At 38.1% G+C, this 21,865-nt stretch overlaps 1 protein-coding gene across 3 annotated transcripts in view; it reads left to right on the forward strand.

Moving 5' to 3' along the window:
* The first annotated feature begins 3,275 nt into the window (after positions 1-3,275).
* BEGAIN (brain enriched guanylate kinase associated) overlaps positions 3,276-21,865 on the forward strand; it is a 163,334-nt gene continuing 144,744 nt past the window's right edge. For 2 of the 3 annotated variants that reach the window (XM_075753051.1, XM_075753054.1), the window contains exons 1-2: positions 3,276-3,347; positions 6,344-6,473. In XM_075753051.1, the coding sequence (XP_075609166.1) occupies positions 6,426-6,473 (48 nt within the window). In that variant the 5' untranslated portion in view covers positions 3,276-3,347; positions 6,344-6,425. Of the gene's footprint in view, positions 3,348-6,343; positions 6,474-13,177; positions 13,922-21,865 lie in introns of those variants that run through there. The other variant, XM_075753049.1, reaches the window with a different exon arrangement.

The raw sequence follows: 21,865 nt of genomic DNA on the forward strand, positions 1-21,865 counted from the left end.
ATGTATATTTATATATGTGTATGTGTGTATACACTTACAAATTTAGTAAAAATTCCAAATGCTCAAGAATTTATCTCTCCATAGCAGTTTGAGAGAAAACTACTGTCTTTGTTAAAGAGTAATGCTTCATTTTGCATTGGATAGTTTTCTAGCTTCTAACATTTGGTTAATTTATATCTAGATTTGAGGTGATGAGAGTATTTATGACAACAGGGATTTAAAACATAATGCTGAAAGAAGGTGACTCTGAAAGAAGGTGGCACTAATAGGCACTAAACTTTCCAAAGTTTCTATTATCTTTCAAGTATTATGACTGCTTTCATGTACATTACCCGAGATCACTTGGAGATGCACTCTTTCTTCATAGACACTTAGACAATACTTAAAGTTACCCAACAGTATTTCTGTGGCAATGCCTGTTATTCATTCACGTTGAGCTGGAATGTACTGGAGGACTTAATCTTTATTCTGTTCGGTGCAATAAAAATTGCACGATAAAGTTACCAACAAATTAAGTTATACAACTAATCACCAACTGAACAGCGGTATTAGTCTTGCCCTAGACTTTTGCTTTTAGAAATAACTGCTTCATTGCATTCATTCTCTCATCCTTCTAAGACCTGCTCCCCTCACTTTGAATAAGCTTTAAAATATTCAGTTCAAATCCCATAAAAGGGCAAGACCAAAGATTCCAGTCACATTACTGTTGAAATTCAAAGTTGAGCCTTGACTGTACTTTCTTCTCCTACTGCTGCTGAGGTTATTGTTAGCAATTATTTTACTGAGAGAAGAGGGAGGCGGAGAAAAAAAAAAGAGAAAGAATGAGTGGTTAGATAGCAGTGTTCTGCAAGATATACTTAGAATCAATCATATTACTGTTTTCTCAGCCAGGCTAGTGATCATAAATTCTGTATCTTTCCCCAAGCTCAGTGGCTGTGCCAGCCATTCATTCTGAAATGCTTCATGTTTCCTGTACAGGAATTCACAATAGGATTATGGATTCAGGAGAAAGCTCTGCTCAAGGAGAGGCAGGGAGTGAAAGGAGGCTTGTTTGGTATAGTGCTGCATAATGTGGAAAAGGAAAAGCAAGCCAAGAAGATGGAGAAATGGAAAAGGAGGTAGAAAGAAAGGGGGTTTATTTGTAGTTCATGACAGAAATTTTGTTCAATGAGGATTTTCTCTGCTTTGCCTTACTTTCGTTTGGGAACTGGAACTGGAATGTCATTGAGCCAATTTGGAATTGACCACTAACACCTGGAAAAACATTTGTACACCAGCAAGACCCAAAGGAAAAAGGGGTATACACATAGGGCTGGGCAATATTTTGTCGCTCTAAACTCCCAACTGTAAGTATGGCAGTGGCTAAAGCAAAATCTGCAAATGAAGTCATGTTTCCTCTGCTCTCATGTCAGCTCACTGGAAAAAATGCCATTTCTCATAAGGAATGCAATGTTCTTCCTCCCTTACCCATACATGTCTTGGAGGTCCTGGCATATAATGATTGTCCATTTGCATTTGGCTTGAACTGACCAGTCTGCTCATAAGATATAACAGAGTCTGAGGGGAAGAATTTGCTAGTCAAAAGATCTCATCATGAAAAAACTAGTTACAGAGCTATGTAATGGCCTTGCTGGTCTGAAAAAAAACCAAACCCCAGAACAGAATAAAGAGCAACCAATTATTTCCCATGCCACTAGTGGTTAAAGCAAATGGGAACACAAGCAGGGATGTGGTTACAAGGTCCTATGGCTACAGGAGCCGTTCTACTACTGAACCCACCAGGAGTAGCGAGCTAGAAACCTCTGCTCTATGTCTGTGTCTGGCAGCTGTTAGAAGCAATGACTGCTGGATTTCAGCAGCTTCTGCTCAGTTTTGAATTCAAGGTCAGTTCAGAGGCATTAATTGTTGCCTTTTAAGAGACAAGGTCTGTTTTTTCTGGTGAAAGGAAGGTGCTGCTTTAGGAGTTTGCCCCTGGGATGCTGGGAAGTTCTGCCTCCTTGAACACCCAGGTCTTGCATGTTATTCAATGTTCAAAACTCAGTGAGAGCTGATGAGGAGCAACTGTAAGGGGAAGCCCACTCTGGGATGCATGTAGGATCTCAACAGCAGCAGTGCAATAACTTAATGTAACCAGTTATCGTCCCCTTTCCCCTGACACCTTTTTTTTAAATCAAGGCATGGAGATATGGCTAACCATTGGCCATCTACCCACCTCAGGTTGGCAAGCTAATGATGCAGAGCATGGGTCATAACACAGTTCACTTCTGTCTTCACATTAGAGATGAAAGGTCCAGTCTTTTGGACAAGCCAAATCAGGATAAGCCGAAACCTGACTACTCAGAGTAATTTCCAATTGATAAATATATCAGAGATCTCTCCCTATCCAAAAACATCCTTAATTGTCCCCTTAAGACAATTTAAAGTAGACTATTTCATGATGCAGGGCTAAATTTAAAGAATGGTTTCTTCTCTGCAGTGCAACACTGCAGATATAATTGTCTACTGGACCATGATGTACATATCCAGGCTTTATAGAGGCAGAATTCTAACAAAAACATTTAAATACTTTAAATGGTGACATCACTAAAAACTCCAAAAGTGTGTATGGTTTTGTATTTTAAATATATAGATATATGCGGATGATTTTATAACCATAATTACATGCCTTTATGATTGCCATGGTTTATGTATATTCAGAAATTATATGCTTAAAAAATTTTCTCCCAAAATATCAAAGGCAAAACAAAATACTTAGGTTTTCACATTTATGTGACCCCTTTAGGACAATTCCTTCACTCCTTTCTCAGGGATGGAGCTCTAGAAGTAGTATACAACCACCAGAGTGAAGGAGAGTAGCAGGTACTGCATTTTGATTGTAATCAGAGCCTTGACCCCTCTTAAGGGAATTCAGTGGGTGTTCCATTTGAAAGATTTTGGCTCTACCCAGTTTTCTACTTATAATCACAAATAATACTGACTCAATCACTTTCAATCTCAAGTGTACATGACTAACTAGTAATTTCCTGCATTTGTGACATACCATGACCCTCCTTGATGCTGTTAGTTTGTGACTACACAGAAAAGCACTGGTAACTTGATAAAGAATGACCCTTAGTAAGTTGTTCTACAATTGCTTGACTTTGGTCTGCAAGTTTATGCTCTCATATGGACAGCATATCATTCTATGCTGGCTTCATTAAAAGAAAACGATCCTGTCTTTCAGTTTTTAAAAAAAAAGAAAAGCTGTAACTGTTGAAGCAGCATGCACCTAATAAGCTACTTCTAAATCTGGCTCCATCATTTCAGTCTGTGGACTAGCAGAACAGAGCTTGCAGAATCCTTCTCAAGTAAGTATTGCTTTCTCTTAACAGCATGTTTGTTTTTTCATTTAAAATGTATAACAAGTAGTAAAGAAGTCTTCAGCATTGAATTATTGGTGCTGCAATATGACAACAGAATGCCTGCTTTAACCATGAATTAACAAGCTCTGTTGTTTCATTTGGCAGACATTACTGTCTTAAAAAGGAAATATTTAATACATTAAGGTAGAAGACAGCAAATTATATGGATGAAGCTTCCCAAAGCTGCAGTGCTAGAAAGCTAATGGAATGATTTGCAATTGACTGTCAGGATAGGTTTGGTTTTTTAAAATTAGTTATGTATCTTTTATTTGCATAATACACATCATGGAACATGTCTATTTGATCTCATCAGAACTGGAATATGTATTCTGAACATGCTACTGGCCATTAAGTATGAAATTAGCAAAATCATCTATATCTTTCAGAAAGGAAAAAGTCAGTGGCATTAATATTATTAATAAAACTAATATGTACACATTAAACCTACCTCAGGTTTGTATTAAATGCTGAAGAAAAATATTTGTAATAATGGAAGACTTTGTATAATTATAGAAAGCATTAGTCAAGCATTGTTAAACCCAACAGAGTATAGATGAAATACTTGTTTGTATGAGAAACAGCATAAATGTATGCCATTTGCCAAAACAAACATCACATACTGTAGCATGCTTTCTGCAAGAGTATTTAAACAGCTCTGACGAACATGTCTCTTTAATATAATGAAATGGGGTGGGACTATGGGAGTTGAAGGAAAAAACCAGCAATATTTTGCTTCACGTTTAAATTGCAACTGTTGTAGCAGAGAGGAGTTAGGAAAAGGCAAACCACAGGGCTACCTTTACATTTGGTGTGCAAACACACACATATCCACATGCAAACAAACATTTATTTTTTTCATTTAATCCTAGCTGTTTAGCACCAATTCCCATGACATGCAACTCTGATTGCAAACACTCAGGTTTGCATCACTCAGCAAAACTATATTGTAGCTGCATCTGAGACATTACAACTCTGGTACTAATGTCCAGGAAACATTCAACACAAACATGTCTATACCTCCAAATAATATTATTTATCATAATTTTTTATGTAGGGAAAAATATGCTGCAAAACCTGAAATTGTTCAGTTAACTTCCACAGAAAACTACATAAATACTTTCCTCCTGCTCAGGATATCCATCCCCCAACACCCATGACAACAGAAGTCAGGAAATTACCATTTATTTCTCCCAGTTATTTTCAAAGTATTCATAACAACAATTTTAAAAGCATACTGCCAAGCCAACTCATTTATATGCAGGCAAGCTTTTTTAAGCAAACTTTTCCAAGACATATTGAAGCATGGAACTGGAACAACCATTTCCTTATTTACTGTGTAATAGAAATAGAAAGTCTTTGGCAGATTATGCATGTGCAGAGATAAAGAATGAAAGCAGAGATAACAAAATTACTGTGTTACAGTTATGGTAAACAATAACATATACTTCCTTTTGCAAGCAACACCAAGCTTCCTAGGGCCAGCTCTGAACAGCCTAATAAATTAGAAGCCAATAAAGGAGAGGTTTACTCTGACATCCCACAGCCCTTCCCAAAATCTCAGGAAAACACGTTATAACAAAGCCAGTAACTAGTAAAACTTATGGTACCATCCCCACAAGACTAAAGGAAACATCAGTGGGTAGTAACACCACTAACAAGCTTTCATCATTTCCACAGCTATTATTATTCAGGCACAAGAGGAAGCAATCATTGGTAACTATTTCTGAGACAGACTAGGAGAGCGGGGAGGAGAAAGAGGGTTGCATTTGTGAGGCCTCCAAGGGAAATGGTGACTTCATGATCAAGGAGATGGCATTGCCTAGATGAAAAGGCTCATTCCTTCCTTATCCTTTGTGATTTCCTAATCATCCAAATGAATGATCCTAATGAAATCCCACAAACCTACTACAGGTCAATTGTTCTTATGAAAGTCAAAACCCCTAGGGCTTTGACCCACTACACAGAACTGAATTTTTGTAATACGCTCTTGAACAACTCGGTCTAACACAGAATTTACTAATTTGAATAAGCTTATGGGACAGGGGGGAAAAAACCTAAGAATATCATAGCAACATCTTATTCCTTTGTGGTTTATGTATTTGATAAGGACTTTCCTCCCGGTCTTAAACTTTCCTCTATGTTTAACATTTAATTAGTAGAATTACATATTCCTGCAGATGTAAAAAAAGATGACAAGAAAAATGCTGCTGTACTGAAAGATCTCTTCAATACTCCTGGAAGCATCACTGGGATGGACTTTGGGTAGCTTTAATGCACCAGTAAGGTGGTATCACATCAAAAAGGAACGTTATATGGCTTCAGAGACAGCAAGGTCTTGCAGACTGTGGCATCCAGCAATCAAAATAGGAATGGATTTAAATAAAAGAGATTAAATTGTTTTAGAAAATATCATGAATTTTAAAATAAAGCAGAATTCAGTGGGTGGGAAATATTTTCATTCCACCTGAAGAAAAAGGAAATGTATTTTTATTTCAAGTCTGATTTTGCATGAGAAACTAATTCCATTCTTCCACTCACTTTTCTTCTCTACTGTCTTAAATTGTCTTATGCCTTTTCCTCCTTCTTTGCTAAATAATAATAATAATAATATTAATAATAAGGATATAGGGGCTGGGAAATAGGAATAGAGAAAAGGGAGATTAAAATGAGGAAAACGGTATACCTAATTTGGAAAGCCACATGACACTGCCATCCTACCTCAAAGAAGGACAGGTTTAAGAATAGACTCAAAGGATATGCCACTTTCCTGAAAACACACATGTTCAAGGAGCAGTGGAAGAAACTAAGACTCCTCATCTGTGTATTCTCAAAAGGATCGATTAGTTTGCTGTCTTTTCACCAAGTGACTACAAAGTGAACTGGAGACACAGAATCAAATACTAATGTAATGCAGATGACCTACAGCTCTACCCATCCTACAGCACGGCTACAAAGAAGGTGCAGCGTGTGAAGAAGAGCTCATGGAGCAGCTGGCTAAAGCAAAAGCTGAGCAAGAAAAAGAGGATGTTGGCAGAGGACAGAAAGCATTTTGAGGATTCATTCACAGTCAAGGTATGCAGTCGCGGTTGGTCTATAAACACTAATCTGATAAAGAAATTGTTATTCACAGATGCTGTTATCTTCTGTTAGCTAGAAAACTTTTTCTTGGACGAGGACGACAATCTCTCAGGCAGGTGACATCGCAAGCTTTTAGTGCTAAGAAGTTCCAACACATAGAAAATGCTATAGTGTATATGCTCTGAACCTTGGCCTAACTGGACCAAAAATCTGTTCCCTATATTGTAGATCACTCTCCATATCATTTTGTATTCCTCTCTTCAAAGCAGTCCATTGTCTGAACTGTGGATAAATAAAAGATCACTTAAAACCCTTGAAAAAAGATCACAGTCAGCAGCTTTATTTCTCTGGTTTTTCTCAGCAAGAGTAAAATTTCTCTTCATGGGAGAATGAAAGGGAAAAAGTCCCTTGGGAGTTAAGGGTAACCAAATGTCATTATCTAATGCCGCAAGTGCCTGGTATATTTCTTCGAGCAGTTTTAAAAATATACACAGCAACATGTGTCCACAGTGGAATTTTCTACTGCTAGGGAGCAGATGACACAGCAGCCAACAACTTACAACTGATACGAATTTGGCTGCTTGCACAGTAATGGAAGGCGCGCTGACAGTATGATGCTGAATGCAGTAAGGACCTGTGTTGAATTGGCTCTTTTCTTCTGTTGTACTGCCATAAAAGTAATTTTAAAATTGATACATTAAAACATTTTGTGCTTACATTTTTCTCTTCCTTAATTTTTAATTCATTTTAAAAGCTATAAATACAGCTTGCATGTTAAATGGGTGGCTGGCTCTAGTTTTATAGCAGCTGTAGCATTTGTCAGAGAACAATGACTCTGTTTTCAGGGTGGTGCAGCATTTATGCTAAAAATCATCTCTCCTTTAGCTCAACATTTCTTACAGGCTTGCCACAGCTCTGTCTAGTATACAGCTATAAGTTAAATGAATCGGATTTGTGACTGTTGGAAAGAAAGATGGCACAGCGATTTGTTGCATTGCGTTTGGTCACTCTGTAGTTGTAAGACAGATGAATGCTTTCCCCATAATGGTGGAGTTAGAGTAATGATAATTTAGAGGAATTTAGATCCTTTAGATCCTTTAGATCTCTAGATTTAGATTCAGGGTTGGATGCAGACACTGTCCACTATGCTGATTCCTGCATAGAAGCATGAGATTCTTAAACGTTTCTGTTCTGTGTGACACCACATTACCTTTTCACGCCAATAAAACCCACCATTTTTAAGAATCCAGACTGATTTAATGGTGGCAGCACTGGTCCAATCTTCTGTTAGTCATTACATGATACAGAGCTACCAACAATTGGTAGAGAAAGGAAAAACTCATTTTAAGATTTTTAACTCATTCCCATTAACAGTCACTCATTAAAATGAAGGAACTCAACCTGCATTCTACTGGTCCTGAAGACACCTAGATCTCACAGAGTTAGAGCAAATGTCTGCTGGAATTTTCCTTAGAACTGCAAGACTTTCAAACAAAACCTAGTGAGCTAAAATGACTACAGGCAATGCTGGCTGCATCACCTGTCCATTAGAAATGATTTGTTCTTAAAAAAAAAAAAGATGGTGAAGTTTATTTAGCAAAATGGAATTTTTGCTGTCTGACACCTAGCATCCTAGAAATAGACATTATTCCCATTAATTTGGAAATGTGATACTCTTTCTGGAAAATAACTAAATAAAACAGTGCTGAGAAGACTTTAAGCCAACACTGTCTTGCTGAAGAAACCGGGCTAGACAACCTTGTATTAAAAGCAAATTAGTATTTGGCAAACATTACAGGAAAAAAAAAAAGAGAAACCATCTGCTAAAAAGAAATCCAGAGAAGAACATCTGTATTATTTAAAGGGATAGTCTTAATTGTAGAACAGAAAGGTCTCATAAAGCACTCCAAAATGAACTGCATTAAGTGCAAAGAGTAGTGGATAAGACATGATAAAATTTTCATTAAAGGCAGCAGGGAAGAGTATATGTGAACAAAAATGGGCACTGGAAGAGTTGGGATATAGCTATTTTGAACGGACTGTATGCTGAAGGACTTGCACATCTGTAGGGCAAACTTAGAACTTTGAAATGAATTGCAATTCCTACCAAACCTGATGGATTTGGCTTTGGTGCTTCAGCAGTATTTCTGAGCAGTTAAAAGGCTGACTGAGAATCAGCAACAAAATTACTTATAGGAAATACACACCATCGTTATGGAAAGACTCAGTCTTTGCTGCAACAAGAACAGCACAGAGAACAGTATAATTATTGATCCAAAATCCTGGAGTCTACTACTGACTACAAAAGTCTCTACAACCAATCTTAATTGGAATTAAAATAAACACCAATATTGTTTAAAATCAGATTTACACTTTTTTTTTCATTAATAACCTAAAATTTTCTTATGAACCTCAAAATGTGGAAAACCTTTACTCGTTTATTTTTTTAATGTTGATAATCTACTGAATGTATTATCGTTAATGTATCAAAAGGCATCATTTTAGATATACAAAAACTTTGCACACCTCTTTAGTACTAGAACTGTTGAATGTTTTCTGCTTTGACCCAAAAATGATCATATCTTCCAAAGCTCTACATAAAGAAACTTCCAGTTGTCATAACAACCTACTGCAGCTTCTTCGCTACATAGCTAGCTTGTATTTGCTTTTGGTACTATTAGCAAAAATTAAAATCTCCTGAAGTTTAAAAACCAGGGATATTATTTAAAAGGGAGAGGGGAATTAATTTTTTATTTAAAAAAAAAAATTCCCACAAAACTCAGCTTTGAATTTAAAATCTTCCAACGGTGGTCTGTAGAGACATTACATTGTATCAAGTCATGTTTGGAGGTAACTCTGTTATGCTCCATTTTTATACAAAATCTGCAGGTTTCTAATAATGTCTGTGTAAAATGACACTCAGAATATAAATAAGTCTAAAGTAACCTTTAGAAAAATCTTCATGTGTTCTCCTAAGTAACAAGTTTACTAAGCAAGTCCCTGAACATTTCAGTCTTGTCAAGTAAAATACTGAATCATTATGAAAGTCCCATTTAAGCTGTGATCTCAGCTATCGTTCTGTTATAAATGTTTCAGATTCAGCAGTCAATTTAGCAGGACAGGATCAGTGTTGCTCTGTTAATGTTCTTATATTTATACTAAAACAGAACACAACAGCTTAGAGATTGCACTACACAAAATTACAAACTGGATCCCCTTAGGTCCCTAGAAACGGTTCACTTATGAGTTATCACTATGTGAGTCTTGATAGTACCTAGAGAGATGTCACCTTGATCAGGGTCTCATTATGCAATACTGTGTACCAGTGCATAGAAAAAGGCAATTCTTTCCTAATTTTTAAGGGCAGTTAATGGTGGCAACAGAAGAAAGTGCAGGTGTTCACAAAAGGTCAACGAAGAAGGTAATGGCAGAGCTGCTAACAAAGGACATTTTATTTGCAGTGGTCTGTCACTTTGGTCAGAAAGTTTTCAATTGATTTTCACAGGCATACTGTATTATTTCAAGAATTGTGCTCACCATTTCTAAAATAGGGCAAAATTAGTGCATAAGTTTTTATCTTAAGATTTTTTTAATATTAATATGACAGTTTTAGAAGAACTTAGAAATCAGGTGAACATCCACCTAGCAGAGGCATGTTGTAGCAAGAAAAAATAGAAAAATTTGACCTCTCTGAAGGTATTTCTTCCAAGAGTACAGCCCAGACTCCTGCAGCAATGCATTGCTATTCACAGACATACCTGCTTGCACTGGAATGAGAAATTCTCTTTATCACCAGTGTCTTCAAAGACATTTAGATACATAAGGCAAAATAATTTTAACACTTTAAAAATAAGTCACTTAGCATATGGAAAATAAATCGTGAACATCAATTCTTAAGCATATTTTGGTTTAATATTCAGCTTTTCTATTTGTACATGTGACTAGTGGAAATAATGTCTATGATTCAGGTAGTCTCTAGAGAACACTTTGGTGAATTTAAGACAGACCACTGAATAGTTATTATTACTGTAAACTTTGATAACACCTATTCCAGTTAGGATTTAGAGGGATTGATGTGAAAAGATCTATATCATTCAGGTAAGAATACTTATTTGTCATTTTGCAGCTGTGGTTTAATTTTTTTCTTCTTAATAATTTGATATGTCTATGTCATATGTCTAAAGTCATTAGGCAGAAATTATCTGAAGAAAGAGAAGCAGCAGTATAAGTAGTATAAAAAACCCACAAGTGTTATATACCTTACCTATGTTACCTATAACCTACAACCTGATATTATTTTTTTTATTATTTTATTTGACTGCTATACAGATGACATATTTCAGAACAAATGGGCTTATTCCTGACAATAGAAGATAATTATATGAGTGATTTTTGTTGGCTGTACCACAGACTTCTGTCAAATTCGCACCTTAAAATTTGCACATATGCAATAGATAGCTGAATATATGCCTGTAGTTAACATAGCTTTATTCATGCACAAATGAGCCCAATCCCTCATGAATAAAAAAGATCTTCTCCAAATATGTACAAGCCATTACAGATTTTGGCTCAACAATGAAGCTTGCTCTGTTTCTGAAACAGACATATTAATAAAGTCCATTAAAATTGCAGAACCCACACTTTGCCAAGCTCTAATGGATCCTGGAAGGCAAAAGACCTGAGATGCATTAGCACAGACCCTATCTCTTTGGGGAATCCTGTTTGCTTCAATGAATAACTGTAAGTTTGCAGAAGTCTGTGTGAGGACATACTGAAAAAGCCCTAAATTCTGGCTTTACAAGAAGAGAGTAGTACTGTATTGTTCCCAGATTATATTGAAAAGGTCATGAAAACCTTCGTGTTGACAATAGAAAGCATTTGCCAGCCCTTTAAACTGTTACCATTCACATTCAAGTGAGAGAGGAATAACTTCAACTAGAACAAGACAGTGTGAACAGGATTTATGCATTTTAAGCCACATTTTCTCTTTGATCAGGATAATGTTTGTTACATGCAACGGAATGGCACAGTCCCATGGAAAATACAGAAGCATTTCAGAAAGTAAAAGCACTTGATTTCTGATGTGTTAAAAGGATCTTCTTGTCCTCCTGTTATTTGCAAAATTAATGCACTTACTATGTTAATTTGAGAGATTTGCAACACTTCAGCAGCTTTTATGAGCTATGATTTAAATGAGTCCTGGAATTACTAACGTGGAGACAATAAATTCTGTGTAGTGGGAAAAGTGACGTGTAATGAGGGACCTAAATACAATGTCCACTTCAAAAGCTCATGGAACTACATTTCAACCCAGGCTGCTGCTGACCTGTCAGCTATGTATGATACTTTTAAATGTGCTCTTCACTGACTTTTCTCCCCTTCCTTGCCACCTTTTCCTACTCCTCAATCCCTTCCAGGGATCGTCCTCATGTCACCCTGTCCCAGTGTTTAAGAGAGGTCACTCAGGTTTCTGCTTGTGATTCACTTCTCTTGTCTTTCTCCACTTGCTGCATTTCATCAGTCAGAAAGCCATGGTGATGACAATGACAGTGATGTAAGAAGAGTCTCATTCCCACCAGACAAAAAGGGTTAAATGGCTTGCTTTCACCCTTGTGCTGAAGTAAGGACATGCAAAAAACCTCTCTTGAGTTTATCATTCAGTTCATTCTCTGGTCAGTTCCTGCTGCAGCATTTCATTGGGAAACTCCAAACTTTCATGCTGATTATATAGTCAGACTATAGCCCTTAACTTCCCTTAAACTAGCCTTTAGGTTCCTGCATATACAATGCAAAAATAGAAATTCTGCATGTCACAGTTCAGAGTTGCCTGTCTATAATGACAGTAAAGAATGAGAAGAGTTTCACATGCAAGGTACTAGAAGAACCCACCATTCCTACTCCAGGCTCATTTACAATGCTGAAATATTGCGCCTCGCTTTGGATTCAAATCTTTAAAACTTATTTTAGAATTAAAAGTATGGCAAGAACAAGCAGGTAGAAAGTAAGAATCACATTCTCTTTTTGTCTTTCTGGGTCTAGCAGATCTGTCACTAAGCTTTCTAATAGAATAGCAAACACTAGTAGCATTAGGACAATACAGCATGACCTTCTCTACTATTGGATTTTAAAAAGCCCTGAAACAGAACCACCCCAGACTTTACTTAGTGAGAATTGATCTCCATCATGGTAGTTTGGTTTCCAGTTCAACAGACAGGAATATATTATATGCTGCTTTGGATCAATAAAAGCCTATGCTCATCCACTAAGCACTCAATACCCTGGAAAATTTGCATGTCCTATAGATTCTGTTCATTAGTATGGCTAATTAAAATAATGAGAATGTGCTATTGATCTAATTATGAAACATATGCATAATTTGGGATGCATATGGGATAAAATGTGGTGGCTGCACTGTTATGCCTTTCAAAGTCATGCCTGTTGTCTTACAAGATAGAGAAGGATTTATGGGAATGCCACTTTCACTGATGCCAGCTGACATACAGACACAAAAATAAATGGAGTCACTGTCAAAGGGCTCCATTTCCCTTGTTAAGCCAGAGGGTGCTGTGCCTGGAAGACTGGCCAAGCAAGAGGGGGTTGGCAGGGTGACTGAAGAAAGAGCGTGCAATGCATCCACCGCTGCATGTGTACCAGAAGTAGGAACTGATGCAAAGAGGAAACTCTCTGGAGATTTGACAATGAACAGTTACTCAAAACGCTGCAGCTCCAGTGAGGACAGCTTTGAGTTACAGGGTAGCACAAGGTCAGAAGCTAAAAGCTTTGTTAAAAGCAAAAATAAGGATGAAGGCTATCGACCTCATCGATCAAAGCACTGTCAGAAAGGGAGTGAAAAAATCCACGGACTGGAACACTCTTCTCTATATCCAGCAGAAGTGGGAAACACAAGCCAAAAGCTCCAGAGGCAGAAGAAGACTCACAAGAAAAGCAGCTCCTCTGCATCTGATTTGAGCTTGGTGAGTCAAGGATCATCAAGTTCATTGTCTGTTGTGGAAGAAAAAATAGAAGCTAAGCTCAAATTCTCTCAATTTATTAATGAAGTTACTTTCAGAGTGCTTGATCCCATGAGCCTGAGGGCATACCGAGCTGCTAAACTGAAAAATACCTTTCCATCCAGTGTGAGAAGCCTAGATGATTTGCATATTAAGAGAAAATCTCCTGAAAACTGGAAAGAGAACATTCTAGATGGGAAAACCCATCAAGAAGTAGACTTAGAGAGTCTGAGAAGTGACGACATTGTGGTTGGAGCACGAACGCGCAAATTAGAGAAATCCCTGTCCCTGGATACAAGTCCCTCTCTCAGGTCGATTGATAACGGTGCCTCATGCAGAACAAGATCTGGCTTGCCTGTAGAAATTATGATTTCTCAAAGCAAAGAAATGTCAGCCACAAAATCTGCATCTCTGCCTAGGAGTACAAGCATGGTGAGCTCTCTCTCAAATCACTTCTTTGAGTGGTATGTGACAAGTACTTGTGCATTAGCGTAACTATTTGAGAAGTGTTTCTGTCTTCTTGGGTGGGCTCTTAGTGGGTACACAAACTTTTCTCCAGGGTGGAAGAAATAAGGAGAGTTTATTTTTAGTGGCTGAAGAAACCAACTCTAGGACATATGGGAAGAAGGAAAGACAGGATACAACTAGACAACAAGACAGGATACGACAGGGTTCCTTTTAGTTTAGTGTCTTAAAGGAAGACTTTACAAGATCAAACAAGAAAGATATTCCTGCACTGCAATGAAGCATATATATATATAAAACCAGGTCAGCTCAACAGGAACAGTCAAGGCACCCTCAGAAAAGGGTGAAGCAGGTACTGTGACAAACTACTCAGGCAGTCAAGCTCACTAGCTTAGAACTTGCTCAGGTATCTCTACGCTAAACAGGTATGCCTAGTTAGTGTGTTTAAGTACTAGTGAGAGCTCTGACATCCTGAAAACTTAGCTAAGGTTTGTGCATCTGGAGTTAATACATCTAGATCAATAATTTCTTTCCTGATTTTTCTGGAAAAAAACTTAAGAACTGAAAAAGAAAGAAAAAGACTAAAGCTTTCTTTTGTGGTCTGGCCTAAAATATTCATGGTTTTAATTTTTTCTTATGAAATTCTTTGTTTGGTTGAGGAAGAGGTATTTATGCCTATGGAGGGGGGCAAAGGGAAATTGTTCTTTTCTTGCATGGCATTGTCAGAAATCCTGAGCGGCCAAACCTTTAACTGATACTTTATGCTATTATGTCTCCAAAGCAGTAGTTGTAATCCTGCTAAAATAATCAAGGTCCAGGAACTGTTACTTAAGACTATACACATGTACACAGATGTTGCTAAAATGGGAGCTGCTATGGCTGCATTACTCTTTAAAAAGTCTATTCAAATTTAAAAACAAAGAAACAAAATGTTGTTGGATTTCACAGAGGACTGTAGCATGTGGGAGAACATCCCAGTCTTAAGAATTTCATGCAATCCTTGGCAACCCAAGCTTAGGATTTTATAGGATGTCCTTGGATGTTTTAATTATCACCTATCAAAGATGGCTGGAGGGAAAAGAAGTGAAAGATAATGAAACACAGGGAGAATTTGCACACTGTGTCATGTCACAGCTCCACAATGGGACCTGTCCTGCAAAGGGGTCAGGAGGCTCCAGCCTGAGCCCATTGCAGGATACACGTTTTCACATTCCAATTAGCCATCTGTCAGAGCATCTTTTCCAGTGGACTTGCTTGTACTGTACAGATTGGAATGTCCAACCGATCGAGTACTAACTGACTAAACACTCCCGAGTGCTCTGTAATTCCACTCAGTTAATGCAGGCATCAGTCTACTCCAATTTAAGCATCAGCCTGCTCTAAATCTAGCCATTTAAATTAAACACAGTAGTTACCAAGCATTTTACCTCAACAAACAGTGCCTCAGACTGTAGAGCCCAACATGAGAAAGGAAAGGAGTGGCAGGGAGAAAAACAAAAGCAAAACATGTTCAACTACATCTACAGATTCATGTCTCCTGCATGCAAAAACTTTGACTTCAATGCAACTTTTTTTCATGCAAGTCTTCACCTGAAGCATGCCTAGTAAGAAGCAAAAGGATAACTGTACAGACAGTCTTGGGTGCCATTATTGTAAAGATATTTAAAAAGTACTTGGTTATGTAATGTTCATTTGAATACGCACATAGAACATTGCCTAAAACTGTTTCATGTTTTAGTTGCCAAGTTATTATTCATATGCAAAAAATAATCTTTGAGAGAAAGAAATGGATCTGGTTACATTGACTTAGAATTAAAAACAGGATAGCAGAGGTATAGCAACACATATCCAGAAGAGCATGAAAGAACATGCTTGAAAGTTTGAGGTTAAGAAAGCTGCACATAATAAAAAAATTATGACTGAGAAGAGGAATGCTGTGACATTGCCTCCCGTCTGTTATGTTTTCTGAAGACCCCTGAGGTGTCTACAACTGTGTCTGCAATACATTTGATCTGTCGATATTTGACCAGACCCACTAAAATTATTTTTAACTTTCAGACTTCTGAGAACTGGTCAAAATGTTCAGGGACATTTCTGCAGCAACTATTTATTGGTTTTCAAACACCTGCCACTGAAATGAAATCTCACAAAGAAACCACCTTCACTGTAGATCTATGCAGAGGAATTTCCAGACAGCTAGCAGTATCAAAAAGGATGCTCCATTTAGTGACTGAAGTTAAAGGGAATTCTGATAGATAGAAAGCAATTACCAAATACGATGGACCTGACATTGCTATGGTCTAAATATTTTAGTAACCTGGCCAGCAGGATGAAATTATTTCTCATTTCTATGTATCGATCTAAATTTGGAGTCACCGGATAAATAAGCAGGAAAGCAAAATGATTTAACTAGATGAAAGAAAGCCTCTGCATCCACACCAACGTAGAGAGGACACAACTTGAGACTACGTCATACTTCCAGGCTGAAATGAAATTACCAGTTCAGTAACCTGAAAAATGCACAAAAAGTCTGAAAAGGGTTGTACACAATAGAAATTTTCTCAGAACTGGGAAGAAATGCTTGTCAGAGTCTGTCAGAGGACAGATCAACACAGAGAGAAATGTGGATGGGTCCAAACAATATGTATTTTCCTCAGATCCAGGGAATGTTTCAAAGAAAGCCAGCCATGAAAGGAAACTGATCTGTGCTCTGAATACACATATTCTCTTAAGTACATTTGTTCCAAGTAACCAATGCCTTCAGGAAAGCTTTGGATACCACTGCTATTCTTCCAGGAGGAAACTATGGGTAAAAATTTAGTTCTTAAATAGTCATACAGGAGACTGATTTCAGACCTGGGTAAGTCTGCAGCATCTTGAGATGTGAATCAACCTGAACATTACATTTCAGTTAACTTTAGTCATACATGAATGAGGATCAACTTTCCAACTAGAACTCATCTTTACGTATCTACTTTTGCCTGCACAAAGGACCACATAACACAATATTAGACATTGATTTTTCTTGATCACAGGAAAGCAGTCCTGTTTCTTTCTTAGAAGAGCTGTGTCTTTCCATCTTATGAGAAACTATCAGTAGTACACATTCTGTGTGCAAGACGTCTTAGAAGCTCTTAATTATTGACCTCATCATTGCAACTATATGCATACATATCCTAAGGAATTGTACACTTGTCACCTAAGGCCATAACATTATCTCATCACACAGAATAAGCATGGTCAAGCCTGATCAATACAAATGACTTAGCTGCAATATCCTCTCTGAGCTGCTAGCAAAACAGTGTTCCAATTTGGTACAGAAGATGTCTTAAAAAACAAGCTTGGGTTGAGATAATGGCACTTCTACAAAACATTTTGGAAGGTAAGGCTTCAGATGCTATAAAATATGCCTGAACTGGGCAGGTGGTGAGAGGGCAGAAACATGGCCTTGCTCCATAGGAACTAACCATGCCTATGGAGCCATGTCTGAGAATAATTTAGCCGCATCTATGCAAAGCTGCACCTATGAAGGCAGAACCAACAACAATTGCTTATTGCATGAACATCACTGTATGAACACAGACTCTTTCTGCACCCAGAGTGATGTGTCTGTGTGGCAACACATGAGGTGGGCCTCTCAGCTTGGTTGGGCACCAGCTTCAGGATTTCTTCTATATTTGACATACTGCAGCTACTAATTTACCTGCATCCTTGCTTGTCTCACATCTCCATCTGTCTTTCATTTCTCAAATGAATTGCACTAGTCTAATCACCCAGCTCAGGCTGATGCTACAACCGCCTGATAGGACAAGACACCTGGAGAGTCACTGATGCAATCGTGCTACCTCCTGGGTGATTTAGTCTAAAGGGCCAAACTTTGGCTCCATATAAGTAATTAAATTCCCTCCTGTAGCCTTAGCAAAATTATCTGAAAACAAAGTATTCGTTCTTGCTCTGATTTCAGTCAATGTATGCCCTAAAGCATTTAATGTTTATAGCCCTTGAAACAGAAGGGGACAGAGCCTGTTACAAAGGCTTGCATCCTTGTAAAATGCAGACGAGTGAAGCACAAGCTAGAATAACACCTCTTTTCATTCCTCTCACGAGAAATTAATATTACAATAATTATTGTAAGGAAGAAATATGACCAGTGTAGACATTTATATAGGATATCAAGAAGATTCAAATCCTGATGATGCATATACCTAACCCAGGTAGGCTGTTTAATTCTGAAGGAACCCTATAGGTAGCCTGCAGTAAAGTGTCATAGACATTAATACTAACAAGGAAAGTGGTACTAATTTCTGCTCTTCTGCTATCAGTTACGCATGAGGATTCCTGCTGTTCATTACAGGTTCTCTTGCAAGAAGAATGCCTTTGCATGGGGATGGCTCTCTGAAGGTGCAGAGGCATCTTTAGAAATTATGGTCTCACACACCTGAACTTCCCAGGCATGAAGGAACCTGATGTAGAATAAGACTGTCCTGCAAAGGCTGCGGTAGAATGCTGTAACAGTAGAAAATACAACTAATCTTCCATTTATAAAGAAACTCAGTCTCTCGAGCACCCAAGTTCTGACAGAATCTCACTGAAAGAGAAGACAACATGGTAAATTTTGCTGCCCCAGGCCAAAGTTCTTTTATACAAGAAGGCTTTCAGTCCTCTTTCAGCCCTCTTTCAGCCCTTCCATATTACCACCATGCTGTAGAAAAGGCAATTGCTTTGTTCTTGGATGAATGCCAAATCTTTCATTTCCATTTACAGTACAATGGTGTTTACATGTAAGATTTGGGTTCAAATACATTATAATGGAAAGTACCTATTATTTCACTGACTCATGCATGCAATACGCTAAAAGAGAAATAATAAGAGGTGGCACTAGAAGCACAGAGAGATCAAGTGATTTGCCCAGGTCAGTGATCAAGCCAGCAGTAGAACACAGGCCTGAAAAGCCTTCCAGTGTCCTATTTTCTGGTCTGTTCCTGCTCTTTCAGGCAGGCAGAACAATGCAAAGCTACCCTCAACAGCAGAAATAATGAGGCTCTGATCCACAGCTCTGGTACATGACAGATCATATCATTAAGGTCTCATATGAGTCTCATATGGCAATGGAACATGCCATATGGCCACCTTTCCTGCCTTTCTGGCCTTCTTTTTGCCGTGCTATCTCACATGACATTGCTTAGAAGTTTGCTCCCCTCTGCCTTGCAAACTGGAGGCGACCATCAGGCTGTTAGTAGTTTTCAGACTTACTAGCTTTATCATACCAAGTGAACACAGGCACTGAGCTGCTAGCAATATAAACCATAACAACTTCACTTTGTCATTTTTTCTTCATCTGCAGATCACTGAAAACAGTCTCTGTGTCTGGTAATACTGTATAAGAATCAGAGGTCAAAACAATTGAATTTGGCTGTGTAAAGCAGAGTACCACATCTTCAGTCATTTGGGGCTGCAGTTCTTTGGTACTTCCAAGGATTCCTATTGCATCATTATAACCTCTCTCCTTCTCATACCAACATTGACTGTTTTTCTAATTCTATACACCATTATTATGAAATTGTCACTCTGGGTGCAGCAGTATTGCAAATGTATGCAGATGTATACCCTTGGTGCTTCCAGGGTAGGTAAATTAGCTTTATAAGACCTCATAGGTGTTAGGCAGCCAAATACTCTAAGCTATAAAATCTGACAGCCAAAAGAAATGGCAGTGCTTTCTGAACCTCACTCCATCTGAAATCAAAGACAAACCTCATTTTCCACTGATCAAGCTGTCCGAAATGTCTTTTCAATCTCTGAGAGGACTTAGCTGTGTTAGGTTTGAAGCATGCAGTAGTATTAGTTGTACCAGCAGCAGCTGAGCTGGGACAAAATGGATCTCAGCAAAGACTAACAGCCTAAGTATTTACCCACCTTCATTAGTTAAATATATTGTTGAATCCTCTCCTTCATTTTGTTTGTGACATTTACGGTACAGTCACAAGATATGGGAAGCCAAGAAGGCCATGTGCAATTTCATCTATAGTTAACTTGACACCTCTTGTCCCAATAATGTGGCACTGACTCCTTTTCCCACTGCTAAGAGGAGTGCAGCAGTCATGTACTGTAGGAGAGATCAGCATAATGTTTTTAGAGCAGCAGATGTGACATCGTTTTACAAGCAACAGTATGAGCAGATGGTGTTTAGAGAGTTCTCCTTGCCTGCTCTAAAACACCTCCGTTGGGTCACTAATGGATCCTTCGTCTAGTCGAACACAGTGCATAAAGCTACAATGTTCCCAAGATGACGCATATGGTCATTTACAGCTTCTCAGCTCATCAAATACAAATTAGATCAAAATCTTCTTTACAGAGCATAGACATCTATAAGCCAGTACTCAAAAGAGTAAGCTATTTATTCAAGATAGGATAAAATAAAGACAGTCTGAGCTGCTTGACAATAAAAAGAATGTGTTTTAAATGAAATTAAGTATATCTTACCACAAAGCCTGCAATTTTTGAAGTTAGGGCCTCTACTTGGCCCTACTTCTCTACTTCCCCATTTTTAGAGAAGAAGGGAAGTAACAAGTGAGTCAGGAGGGAGATGTTCGGACAAAGGAACAAACATTATTATAATAGTGAATGTATAATAGCACAGGATTCGGGGCTCCAACCAGAACACAAAACCATTTTCCAGCAAAATTTAATATTTGCCTTCAGAGGGGGAGCTACTCAGCCAGAGAAAAATGCTGAGCGCATGCAGTTCACCTTGATTTCGATATCTCTTGGCACCAGCCACAGGAAAGCAACATTGGCAATCAAATATGTTTAGTGTTCTTTTTCCTGTGATTTTTGTTAACATGACTTTTCCCCTTCCTTTGAGTTTGAAAATCACTTCTCAATTGCACTTGCTATCTTTGGATCCCTTTAGAAAGAAATGGTACTTTCAGTGTAATGAAAGCTACAGCAGGCTTATAACAATTACCATCAGCAAAGATGCCTGAAAACTGCGGAGCCAGACAAGGGAAGGCAAAAGAGCAAGAGGTAGAAAAGACCAATAGATCTTTCTTCTCCGGCCCAGGTTTGGTCTAAAAGCCTTTCTGTGTAATTTATGACAAAAGATTTTAAAGGTGTTTCAACTCATTTTTCATTTCTTCCTTCAGCCAGCAGCCTGTATTTGTCATGTTTATGAATTTTTTTTTCTTTTCCCTGCTGTAGCACAGCTTTGGTATATCACAGAAGTGAAAGGTCTCAGCATGCAGTGACTCTCCCACATATGCAATAATTAACACAACCATTTTGGCTGGTCAACATAGTGAAAATCTTTGAATTCTAACAAGAGAAGATTCAAGTGCAAGGCACTGCCCAGAGCCTGAGGTTGCTCAGATTTAGATTTCACTTGTGAGCAACTGATATTTTTGCCCCACTCATTCTAAGGTTTTCAGCTCTGTTAAAATTCTGCCCACTGACGTACTGCATGCAATTAATAGAAACATAGATGTAACCTTGCTCCTCTCCCCACCATGCTCTAACGTCTAACCTGAGTAAAATAAAAGTTCACTTCTTAATATGAACCTAGCACAGCATGCATTTTGGGGACAGAAAAGAGGGAATCAGTATTACATTACCGTACCAAAGCTGCACTTGAAATAATACACTGTTTTCTCTGTAGGTCTTGGTGCTCTGTGGGCTTTAGTCTCACATCAGAAACTGTAGCAATAAAACTTTTAGACTGACAAATTTCAAGAGCAGAAACTTCTATGAGCTACAGGATGGATTGGAGGGGCTTATACTAAATGTGAGCCTCAGAAATGAAGCCTACCTGACCCAACACCATCACTCATGTCTCAGAGTATCAGGAACTGCCGACTTTGACCTCAGGTCTAATAAGGAGAAGCAGAATCCCATTTGGGAAGGTGGTTTATATTTATA

This window comes from Balearica regulorum, chromosome 5 (genome assembly GCF_011004875.1).
Source record: "Balearica regulorum gibbericeps isolate bBalReg1 chromosome 5, bBalReg1.pri, whole genome shotgun sequence".
In the NCBI taxonomy this organism is placed as follows: Eukaryota; Metazoa; Chordata; class Aves; order Gruiformes; family Gruidae; genus Balearica; species Balearica regulorum.